The sequence below is a fragment of the Portunus trituberculatus genome, chromosome 50, assembly GCF_017591435.1.
Source record: "Portunus trituberculatus isolate SZX2019 chromosome 50, ASM1759143v1, whole genome shotgun sequence".
Lineage (NCBI taxonomy): Eukaryota > Metazoa > Arthropoda > Malacostraca > Decapoda > Portunidae > Portunus > Portunus trituberculatus.
In genome coordinates this window covers 15,371,393-15,383,892 of record NC_059304.1, presented here as the reverse complement: position 1 = coordinate 15,383,892, position 12,500 = coordinate 15,371,393, and the positions used below count along the sequence as shown (strand labels likewise).

Genomic DNA, 12,500 nt, shown 5'->3' with positions numbered 1-12,500 from the left:
CTTTCGTACCTTCGTCAACAGCAGATGTCTACAGTCCTCCCACACCGGAAACCCATCACCCATCACACTCCGGTGTCCTCCCCTCAAGTCCAGCGGCCTAAGATTAAGAAGCCACCCCCGCCACCGCCGTCGCAGCCGCTAGAACCCGCCAAGCCAGCCGACATGTCTTCTTCAGGGAGGCTGGATGGCGGGCTGTGCTGCTCGGTATGCATGGAGGGCTACACGGAAGAGGAGCATCGTCCCCTAATGCTCCCCGCCTGTGGCCACACCTTCTGTAAACAGTGCATGTCAACCGTGATGGCGCGAGAAGGGGAGAGAGGTGAGTAAATGCCAATAATGCCACCTTTAGTACCAGCTTCCAGTGTAGTGTTTCCCCGTGAAGGCTCCTGGTGGTCTGATGGATTGCTTCTGTGTGACTTGTGTGTGTGTGTGTGTGTGTGTGTGTGTGTGTGAGGATTTTGACTTCAGGTTGTAGTTGTTGTTGTTTTTTTGTTTTATGCAGGAGAGAAGGACTAGCCAAGGGCAACAAAAATATAAAGAAAAAAGGCTCACTCAGTTGCCAATCTCCTCACAGAGCTGGTGACTGGCTGGTGACTGGTGATAATAATAAACAGCTGCAAAGATGTACAGTTCGCCCTTACGTGGTTATTTGTGCATGGGAACTACACAGCCTACTCTGGTACAAGAAAAATAGGACAGCAAACAGTAAGGTTCCCCTCCACCCACTGCTGCCTCCACCCAGGTCTGGCAGGAAAAGAATTGAAATACCAGGCAGCATAGAGATACGGAGAAACTGCCTGGAAAAAGAAGGAGGAGGAGGAGGAGGAGGAGGAGGAGGAGGAGGAGGAGGAGGAGGAGGAGGAGGAGGTAGAGAACAAGAACAAAAGAACAAAAACTGGAGCAAGAAAAAGAAAAGAAAAAGAAAAGAAAAAGAAGAAACAGCAACAACAAAGACCCAAAGAAAAGAAAACAAACTAAACAAAATGTATATATAAAAAAAACACGGAAAAATTTATTCATTAAAAACAAAAACAAAATGAAAATAAAACGAAAAACGAAAAAGGAATAAAAAAATAGATGAAAAAGAAGAGAAAAAGAAGAAGAAAAAGAAAAGGTAAAGCAGAATACTCACCAGTAAAGACATACAACTTTGATGATTTATGTCTGTCTGTATCTCTCTCTCTCTCTCTCTCTCTCTCTCTCTCTCTCTCTCTCTCTCTCTCTCTCTCTCTCTCTCTCTCTCTCTCTCTCCCTCTCTCTCACCGCCTATCTAATCAAGCAAGACATGTCGCCTTGGTACCGGCGGCACAGATAAGACAAACCAGGTTGACTCATTGACAATAAATAGACGAAATTAAGGAAAAGAGAGAGAGAGAGAGAGAGAGAGAGAGAGAGAGAGAGAGAGAGAGAGAGAGAGAGAGAGAGAGAGAGAGAGAGAGAGAGAGAGAGTGTGTGTGTGTGTGTGTGTGTGTGTGTGTGTGTGTGTGTGTGTGCGTGTGCGTGTGCGTGTGCGTGTGCGTGTGTGTGTAAAATAACTTAGAATTAATATAAATGTAAAGAAAAACGTGCACACAAATAATATAATTGACGCCTTTCAAGTGTGTGTGTGTGTGTGTGTGTGTGTGTGTGTGTGTGTGTGTGTGTGTGTGTGTGTGTGTGTGTGTGTGTGTGTGTGTGTGTGTGTGTGTGTGTGTGTGTGTGTGTGTGTGTGATATCCTTGACCACTAGTTAATAAGTCTGGCTGACACCGGCGCCAAGGCAGTGAAGGAATTAGCATAAAAAAATAACAATAATCCTTTGTTATTATTGTGGTTTGCGATAACATTATTCGCTGCAGCAATAAAACTTGACTTAAATAATCCATCACCAACTCCACCACCACCTCCACCACCACCACCTCCTCAGTTTTTTTTCCTTGATAGCGAGAATTACCTCAGCTTGCAAAAAATCAGTAGGACTCTAAACTATTTTTTTTCCTCTTCCTCCTCCTTCTTCTCCTCCTCCTCTACCTCCTCCTCCATCATCTCACTCTTCTAGCAGCAAGTGGCATGATGGTGGTGGACGAATAAGTCACCTTTTATTGACACTATTATCAAACATCAGCGTACCCAGAAGGGCAGCCACGGGGTCCTCAAATGATGCAAACGGAGATGCAGCAATATTTATGACCCATTATCCGACAATTTACTGCTAACTCGCGCATATATCTCCTCCGTCCATCGGGTGATCTATAGCGCCAGTGGGGAGGAAAAAGTATTAAGCAAACATAAGGAGATTTCATGAATATACCTCGCCTGGCAAAAACTTGAGGAAAAAGGCTTTATTTGTCTCGCCATGCACTCTCTCTCTCTCTCTCTCTCTCTCTCTCTCTCTCTCTCTCTCTCTCTCTCTCTCTCTCTCTCTCTCTTTCGCTCTCTCATTCTACCAATTGAGATTAACGTCTTCAGTACCATGACGCATTTTCATATTCATTCTGCTTACTATTTGGTGACTTTATACACCTTTAGAAACCTATGTGAGGAGCAAAATAGTGAAGACTCAGGCTATCAATATTCTGAACTTCATAGACCCTTCCTAATGTAAATAAAATCCTCTAATCTCAAGTTAAAAATACGTCCCAATACTGAAGGAATTAATCAGGGGAAGGGGAAAGAATAAACGGTGCCTCGAGTTTGACGTTTCTTTTGGTTGTATGGCATGAAAAGATTAGGTTTCTTATATGGTTCGTAATAAGCGGGTCAAGTATTATTTAAGTGAGGCGTGATGGTTAATGAGAAACAACGTTGGGTTATACAGCGGTGCTCAAGGGTTAGTTAGCGAAATGTGGATGTTTATAATAGTTCATGACCTTATGTTTCAGTACTCACTAATTAGCGAAATGTGGATGTTTACGATAGTTCATGACCTTATGCTTCACTACTCACTTATTAAATGTCTAAGAAAAAAAGGCTGGATGAAAAAGGAAACAAGTTAATTAATGTGGATTTCATGTTCCATTTTCCATGCTTTTATTCTTGTCGTTTACTTCCAACTTCCTATGCCTTGACTCCATTTAAGAGGGAGGTTTCAAGACATCTATCCCTTTCTATTGTCTACCTCTCGATCTGCAAGGGGACTGGAAACTAAGTGGGCCTATTTCTATGTGTGTTTTATGTTACCCTTTGCCAGTTATTCCCTCTTACATCAAAAAAAATAATTCTCTCAAACAATTTTTTTCTTCTTTCACTTCTTTCACGCCACGTAACCTTGTCCTCTGCCGTGTATTAGTCAACCTAACAATGTTCCCTTCATATGGTTCTTGAGGTACTTTTTTAGTCTCGACAGCCATCATATATTCCCGCTATTGTCCGCCTCTATAAGTCTCTCTGATCGTTTATCTGTCTATTTGTCTGTTTACGGGATATATTTCAACATTTATCTACTGGTTCCCCATTTCGTGATGCTTATCTGAGTGTGAGTCTTCGTTGCATGTCTATCTGAGCGTCTGTGCCTGTCTTATCTGCTCGTCTCTCTGTCTCCCTGTCTACCTGTCTGCCTGTCTGTTTGGCTGTGCACTGTCTGAGTTTGTGTCTGTGTCTGACTGACTTGTTGGATGGTTGTCAGTCTGTCTTTCAGTCTGTCGCTCTCTGACTGGCCGAATGGCTGTCTCTACCTGTCTGTGTCTATTTGACTAGCCAAGTGTCTGTCTCTGCTTATCTTTCGCTATCTGACTGACTGGCTTTCTGTCTATCTGTCTATCTATCTGGCTGGCTGGCTGGCTGGATGACTGTCAATCTTTCTGTCTGTCTGCCTGCCTAGTCTTCCAATTTTCTTACTTTCTACCCTCCCTCCACAACTCTCTCTCTCTCTCTCTCTCTCTCTCTCTCTCTCTCTCTCTCTCTCTCTCTCTCTCTCTCTCTCTCTCTCTCTCTCTCATATTCGGCATGGGCAAGCAGCACAGTACACAGGAAGCCATTGTGTCCATCTCTCTCCCTAACAGGTGTACATCCAGATAAGAAGAAATCAATGAACGGATACAAATGTTGCCTCTTCACTCAGCACGGCGATACCAGATAAGACTTAGAATTCATAAATATTCCAGTGTTCTTTGCCTGTCCCCCAAAAGCCAGTGATACCAGATAACACCACTAGGACGACAAGGACCGGGAGGAGGAGGAGGAGGAGGAGGAGGAGGAGGAGGAGGAGGAGGAGGAGGAGGAGGAGGAGGAGGAGGAGGAGGAGGAGGAGGAATTAACTACAAGCCACTAAGGTCAAGTTCTTCGTCATTCTTATCTTTCCTTCTCTCAATGTGTGTCTGTTTGTCTCCCTGCCCGTATTTAAAAATCGACTGAGTTTTGTGAGACGGAGACGAGAGACACAAACACACACACACACACACACACACACACACACACACACACACACACACACACACACACACACACACACACACACACACACACACATATATATATATATATATAGAGAGAGAGAGAGAGAGAGAGAGAGAGAGAGAGAGAGAGAGAGAGAGAGAGAGAGAGAGAGAGAGAGAGAGAGAGAGTGTGTGTGTGTGTGTGTGTGTGTGTGTGTGTGTGTGTGTGTGTGTGTGTGTGTGTGTGTGTGTGTGTGTGTGTGTGTGTGTGTGTGTGTGTGTGTGTGTGTGTGTGTGTGTGTGTGTGTGTGTGTGTGTGTGAGTGTTTCTATGGACTTCACAAATAGCGTGTGTGCATTCTTAGTCTCTTTGTGTTATGAAGATGATTGATTTATGATATATTCTCTCTCTCTCTCTCTCTCTCTCTCTCTCTCTCTCTCTCTCTCTCTCTGGAACTTTTTGTTAATGCTGCTTTTCAACTACCTCTCTTCTTGGCTACTCTGATTCTCACCCCCCCAAGGTACTTTTCTCTGCCCCACCTGTCGGCGGCCCCAGCCTGTGAGAGCCGTGGTGGACCTGCCCGTCAATTATTCTCTCTTAGAGGTGGCGCGGAAGGAGGCTCTCTCGTCTGGCTCCTCCTCCGCCACCAGCAGCAATGCTCACCATAAGCAAGACGTCGCTAAGCCTGTGAGTGTTGGTGCTTATTGATGAAATGGATCTAAATGGGGGTGTCATTTTCCATTACCTCAATTTACACGTCATTTTTTCTTGTTAGTAACGATGAAGAGGAAATATCTATACATCTCTCTCTCTCTCTCTCTCTCTCTCTCTCTCTCTCTCTCTCTCTCTCTCTCTCTCATCGACAACGCAGGGGGAGATGTGCCCTGAACACGGTTCCCGTTTAGCCTTCTGGTGCGTGAGCTGCGAGACAGCCGCCTGTGGGGAGTGTCTGTTTGACCGGCACCCGAGGCCAGCCCATGACCTTATCCGCCTCCAGGACCAGCTGCACACCTCCAGGAGGTGAGAATGTAGGCCGCACGGGACGTACATGTAACACTGCAGCAAAGGGAAAGAGTGTGTGAGTAGTAGTTTTTCGATCATGGCCCTTGACGCTTTTTACTTTTCTTTTCTTCCACGTGTTCTTCAGCGGATGCGGATTCGGGCGGTGCGTCTTGTGAGTCAGTTGGTATCAGCAGCGGAGGAGAACGTGGCGGAAGTGCGGGCGGCGTTGGTGGTGGTAGTGGAGTACCTTCGACAAAGAAAAGTTTTGGATGATCTGGCACGGCGGGCGAGGACAGCGCGGGAGGCAGCAAAGGCAGCACGAGATTATGGTGACGTCACTTCCGTCAGGGACACCATCGATGCCATTCAGAGGGATTTTGAAGAAGCGGCGATCACAACCACTAACAGGGTGTGTGTCAGCGATCCGCCAAGTCTCTCCCACTCCTCCTCCTCCTCCTTCTCCTCCTCCTCCTCCTCTTCCTCGCCAAGCTCACCCTCCACCTCTATGGGATCTTCACCGGTTGAAGACCCACATCCGAAATCTGTCCGCGACCTTCACCTCTCTCAGGAGATGACTTTGGTGAGGCCCGCGCCCACCAATGAGCCTCAGGTGCCAGACAAACACTCCCTTCTGTCCCCAGCTTCGCCACAAGCCTCCGCCACGCCCCTCACCTCCCCACCCTTGCCGCCGGCGACCCTGGCCTGGTCCTCCCCACCAATGGACGCCCCAAACACACCGTCACCGCCGCCAGGTAAGGCCTTTGTCCTCCGCCCCGACACACGCCCCGTGCAGGCGCCAAGCAGGGAGGTGCTTAATGAACGGTGATCTTTCACTGTAACTCAAAGGTCTCTCTCAGTTTAGTTTAGGATTGTGATATCGTAAAACATCATACAACACAACACACACACACACACACACACACACACACACACACACACACACACACACACACACACACACACAAACACACACTGACGCACACACATTCAAATTTAACCAATCACAATAGTAAAGAGAAAACTGGACCAGAACTCGCCTTTCACACACACACACACACACACACACACACACACACACACACACACACACACACACACACACACCTAATCCCTGACCACCTCATTCTCCACTACCACCCACCACCTCCACCTCCTCTTCCTCCACCTCCTCCACTCACCCAACGAACTACAATCCCAGGCCCTTGCCCTCCCTCTCTCCAACACTTCCACCTCACCTTCACCACCTCCCCAAAGATCATCTCACCCCGCCTCACCTCACCTCAGCCTCCCCATTCCCCGTCCTCCCAGTCTGGACCAGCCTTACACGGCACAACAAGAATCCAATGCATACAATAAACAATAAGCTGATGCACTAACCTCATCCAAGTCCACGGGGGTCGAGCCTCCCAACCTGAAAGGAAAAAAAAGTACAAATATGAAGCCAAATACACAGTAAGCCAGGGATATAAAAACAGATACGTAACGCCGCTCCCTCCGTTCATGTAATAATTTCGCACCCAAATATTATGAACGGGCTTTGCGCTGCGGAGGAGAAAAAAAATTAAATCATGTAAGAACAAAAACTAACATCTTCCAAATCTTGCACGAGGAATGATGCAAAAAAAAAAAAGGATGATTTATTTTTCTCCCCAATTCAAATTTCGGCAATTAAAACTAATACTGGTGAAGGAAACAAAGGAATATATATATATATACAAATGGACCCACAGCTTGCGCCTTTTTATTAATCTATTTTAAGAGTTTGTCGACCTCAAAGAGACCCCGATCGCCCTGACCTCCCTCCCCCACGCCTGCCCGGGGCGCCCCAGCCACACTGCCACGCCCTTCTCCATGCACTTTTTTTTTTTCCCTTTTCCTAAGCGCTCCGCCTCGCCGCCCCCCACCCCCACCTCACAGTCGCCCCCACACCACACCCTCGCCCCGCCACCACCACACCCCCATACGTCACCATTATACCTCACAGGCTGCTGCCCCGCCCACTGCATCCTTTCTCTCTCTCTCTCTCTCTCTCTCTCTCTCTCTCTCTCTCTCTCTCTCTCTCTCTCTGAGTGTGTGTGTGTGTGTGTGTGTGTGTGTGTGTGTGTGTGTGTGTGTGTGTGTGTGTGTGTGTGTGTGTGTGTGTGTGTAATTCACCTCGGTCTCCTGTTGGTCACCCAGCGTGTGTGTGTGTGTGTGTGTGTGTGTGTGTGTGTGTGTGTGTGTGTGTGTGTGTGTGTGTGTGTGTTCACCTCGGTCTCCTGTTGGTCACCCAGCGTGTGTGTGTGTGTGTGTGTGTGTGTGTGTGTGTGTGTGTGTGTGTGTGTGTGTGTGTGTGTGTGTGTGTGTGTGTATGCAGCTTTAAAATTACAGGCATTTCCTCGAGGGTTACTAATTGTGAAGAGAACCAAGGTGATAAACGTCTTCCACCACTCCCCCATCACCCCCGCTCACCTCTCCTCTCCCCCAACCCCCAGACCCACAACCTGCCCCCCTAAACAACAGCAAAACCACCACCACCACTACCACCACTACCACCACCATCACCTCGTTCATTACCACCTGCATATATAAAGAAGCCATTCCCACCAGAGCCACAGTCACCACCGTCACCCGCAAATACCGAAAGATACCTACTTTATGCCGCATTGAAATTTCCACGAGTAAAATTGTGATGGTATTCTTGTTCCTTTCGTTTTCTTTTGCAGTTCCTTACTATTTCTTGCCTTTTCCCGTTGTTTTTGCCCACTTGAATATGGAGTGAAGTAAAGTGGAGTGCAGAGGAGTGGAGGAGGAGCGGGGGAGATTTAAAAGTTGTCGGGTAGGGAGGGAGTCAGGGAGGGAAGGCAGAGAAATAGGAGGAGGTGGAGTGGGAGGAGTTGTGTAGAAGATAAATCATACGTATTCATTCCCGAGCTTCTGTGATCACCACTACATGCTCTGTTCCCTCTTACTCTCCCTTTTGTTGGTGTTCCCTTCCCCTCCTCCTTCCCCCCTCCCCCTCTATTCCCTCCGTGCTTACTTATCCTCCTCCTCCTCCTCCTCCTCCTCCTTCCCCTCCCGCTGCCTTCCCACATTAGTATTGCTTCATTCCCTATTACCCAAAAGTGAGAGAGAGAGAGAGAGAGAGAGAGAGAGAGAGAGAGAGAGAGAGAGAGAGAGAGAGAGAGAGAGAGAGAGAGAGAGAGAGAGAGAGAATCACGGAAATGCATAATTACATATACTATATCAATACCATCCATAAAATAGTTGAACAGAAGTGGACGGCGGCGGCGTGAAGATCGCTAGACAAACACTGGAAACTCGGCTATTTTCTGCTTTAAACTCGCCTTCGCTGTGGCCATTAGTCCCAACTCCGATTGCAATTACGGCCAAGTGGAGCACCGCGGGGTTCCACTGGCTCAAGAAATGGACCAGTGTATGTGGCAAGGACCGCGCCTCCACCGACCACAGTAAATGTATTGGGATCAACTTGACATGACGTGATGCGGAAAACAATGAAAGTGGCAATGCTATTATTATTATTATTATTATTATTATTATTATTATTATTACTATTATTATTATTATTATTATTACTATTATTATTATTATCATTATTATTATTATTATTATTATTATTATTATTATTATTATTATTATTATTATTATTATTATTATTATTATTATTATTATTATTATATTACTATAATTATTATTATCATCATTAACTTCATACTGTAACCATCATCATTAATTCTACACTCTTCTTATATCATTACTCTATGACGTCTAACAAATGCACGTACCAAACAATAAAAGCAGCAATAAAGATAGTAGTAGTAGTAGTAGTAGTAGTAGTAGTAGTAGTAGTAGTAGTAGTAGTAGTAGTAGTAGTAGTAAAAATACAAGTATTAGTAGTAGCAGTGGCAGTAGTAGTAGTAGTAGTAGTAGTAGTAGTAGTAGTAGTAGTAGTAGTAGTAGTAGTAGTAGTAGTAGTAGAAGTAGCAGTAGAAGTAGCAGTAGCAGTAGCAGCAGCAGCAGTAGCAGCAGCAGCAGCAGCAGCAGCAGCAGCAGCAGCAGCAGCAGCAGCAGCAGCAGCAGCGCTGCAGCAACAGAGGCAATAACAGTCACAGCAGCAACAATACAATTACCTACCACTCCTCTCGCCCCTCGCAGCCGTGCCGCCCACCTGGCCGCCCCTGCTGTGTGGCGTCCTCAGTGGCAACTGGACCTCCAGCAGAATGAGCCTCGAGCCGCGGGGCCTTCACGTCTACGCCCTCAGGCCCATGAAGGATAAATGTGACCTCTTCGTCAACGTAAGCCTCTTTTGTTTGATTCTTTCTTCCACACTCACATGTGCGCCAAGGAAAAAAAATAAGGCCTAAAATAGCAGTGGCGGATGTGACAGTGATGTTGGTTGTGGTTGTGGTCGTGGTGGTGGTGGTGGTGGGGGTGGTGGTGGAGGTGCATAACCAAGCTTACCACTTACCTATAGACTATAAAGTTAAGTGTCTCTTATCAAACAATGCTTATAATTCTATATGAAGAGCGTCGAGAATTCCCGCACTTCATCCCGTGGCTAGAGAGTTTTGGTTCCAATATACATCAATCCAGACACAGCACGATTTGTATCTTATTTCTTCTACACTACAACACTTATAAATACAGTAAAACATGATTAATTAGTACATTTTTTTTTCTAACGAGCAGCGTTTGAGACATTGGAGCTAGTAGTATATCAGCTGTACTAAATGTGACGTAAGTTGCTAAAAATAAGTATCAAGGTACATGAGCTATATAAGGCCAAACATACTTCACGTCCAGGTGCCTTCCTGATCCCCTGAAAAATGTGCGATGGACTCCCGGCGAACCATATCATCGTCAAGGCACCACGGCCCCGGACGCACATCCATCACCACAACCACATCCCTCCACAATCCTAACACCCTAACCAACACCATAAGCATACCCCACGCACACGCTGCCCACGCCCTCTACACACTACTGCTGTGTACCCGACAGATGGGCGTGGTAACGGGCCTGGTGCCTCTGGACGCCCCCGAAGTGTTCCTGGACCTGCATGACGGTAACGAGGCACTTGGCAGGGTTTATATCACCTTGCAGGTAAGACGTGCGGACCCAGACATAGGTGCTTTGATTTTGGTACATGAATACGTGTATACTACTACAGTTCATGGATATAACCACAAATATGCACAGGCAGGTAAACAGACAGACAGACAAACAGGTAGGCAGACAAGAAAATAGAAAGATATAGATACACAGAGAAATAGATATATAGATAGATAAATAAAATTAAAGATAAGGAAACGAATAGATAGATAGACTGACTGATAGAGACTGAGATCATTCATTAATTATTTAAACGACAGAGAGACCTGGGTAGAAAAAAAAAAATGCAATATGCCTATCAATAAGTATTTCTCCTTTCTTTTATATTTCTTCATTTTTGTATAACCTCTTTAATTCCCTTCTTTCCCTAACTCTCCCTCCATCAGAGTCACCTCCACCGCGCTCAGCAGTTCCTCGCCTTATGTGTGGGTGAAAAAGGTCCTTCGTACAGGAACTCCCTCTTCCACTCGGTGCTACGAAGGAGTGGCACAGGGGAGGGCCTCCTGGGCGGTGACTACGAAGGGAAGGCGGGGAAGGGCGGGGCTGCCATCTTTGGAGGCGTACAAGGCGAGGAAGAGGTGGCGAAGAGATGCGAGAGGGGAATGGTAGGTGGTAAAGACATTTTTGGTGATAGGATAAGGTCCCTGAAACACTCCTCGGGTCTCATTCTGGTGAAGTTTTAGGCAGCGGTGGGGGTTTGTATTTCATGTGAGTGGTGAAGTAATTTTAGTAACTCATTTAGCATTTTTATGGCAAGGCGGGTCTTGTCTCCCTTCAGGGTGGATGAGGGAGAAAGGTCGATCAGTAATAACTATCCATCTGACTCCACTTTCCCTCCTCCTTACCAGTGCTTAACCACCCTTCCCTAATGAGTAGCCTAATCAGCTGTCATCTCTCCGCCGGGTCACTAATTAACTGCCTCCCATCACCCCCAGCCCATCTCTCTCCTAATCATTTGTTCCCTGTCACTTGGTCCCTAATCACCAACTAATCGCTCGTCCCACAGTCAGTTTCCATCACCTGTAACCTAATCGCCCCCTAATCACCTGTCCTCTAATCACGCCCTCCTCTCAGGTGGTCCGTGGCAATCACCGAGCGGAGATGGCGGCCCAGTTCTGCATTATGGTGCGGGACGGTCCCAGGAACAAGAGTGTCTTCCCCTTCGGACGGGTGAGCAAGGGCATTAGCGTGGTGGAGGAGGCGTGCAGGAGGCCAGCGATGACAGTGGGCGTGGCGGAGTGTGGCTGGGTCTTGCCTGTGTAATATTATGAGAAGTCGAAGGAGAGAGCAGAGATGTTATTACTTGTCTCGGATATCTCACAGGTTTTTGTAATACTGGAATCTTCTACAAACACCAAAACGCGTTACTATTTCTTAGGTTAGTTTTGCAATCATAGCAACATATTTACCTATGAATAAATCCTGGTCTGAGAAAGTTATTAGGGCTAAGGTGAAAGTATGGTGTCTGGTACGCACCAAGGAAGCTACTTAGGGGAGGAGAGGCCACGAGATGATGGACGAGCACAGTATCCACGGCGCTCATTCGGTGTTCAGGCTGAGAGAAGTGCGTGGAGTGGTGCAGTTACAAAAATAGTAGGTCTTAGAGCAGCAGTGGCAGACATAAGAAGACTAAAGGTTATACAGCAGCTGAGGACTGAATCACCACACATATGGATAGAAACATGTGAAAGGAGAGGAAAGGACACGCATTATCAAACATGAATAAGCAACAATTTCAAGTGTTTTTTCTTGTGTACTGCATATAGTTGCTTAATCAATATGGAGGCGTATGTTTTGAAGGCGCGATGAATACATACAGAACAAGATGTCGAAAGAGGGAAAAAGCCTCGGCCAAACAAAACATGCAGCTCGGCACGCACCAAGGAGTGAGAGTAGTGACTGATGGCTGGTTGGCTGCTGAAGTATTGCTTTAAAACTCCTCTCTTATTACTAGATAAGACAATGTTTGATCTTTCTACAATGTATCATTACTCTACTATCATTGATTAAAGTCATCTTAATAATAACAGCCATC

At 46.4% G+C, this 12,500-nt stretch overlaps 1 protein-coding gene across 1 annotated transcript in view; it reads left to right on the top strand.

Moving 5' to 3' along the window:
* Positions 1–12,496, top strand: part of LOC123499893 (nuclear factor 7, ovary-like) — a 13,930-nt gene extending 1,434 nt beyond the window's left edge. Inside the window, exons 2-10 of the mRNA XM_045248426.1 lie at positions 25–319; positions 4,872–5,038; positions 5,223–5,371; positions 5,414–5,429; positions 5,499–6,105; positions 9,509–9,648; positions 10,355–10,456; positions 10,852–11,070; positions 11,540–12,496. Coding sequence (XP_045104361.1) covers positions 25–319; positions 4,872–5,038; positions 5,223–5,371; positions 5,414–5,429; positions 5,499–6,105; positions 9,509–9,648; positions 10,355–10,456; positions 10,852–11,070; positions 11,540–11,728 — 1,884 coding nt within the window. The 3' untranslated portion in view covers positions 11,729–12,496. The remainder of the gene's footprint in view (positions 1–24; positions 320–4,871; positions 5,039–5,222; positions 5,372–5,413; positions 5,430–5,498; positions 6,106–9,508; positions 9,649–10,354; positions 10,457–10,851; positions 11,071–11,539) is intronic.
* Positions 12,497–12,500: the final 4 nt, after the last annotated feature.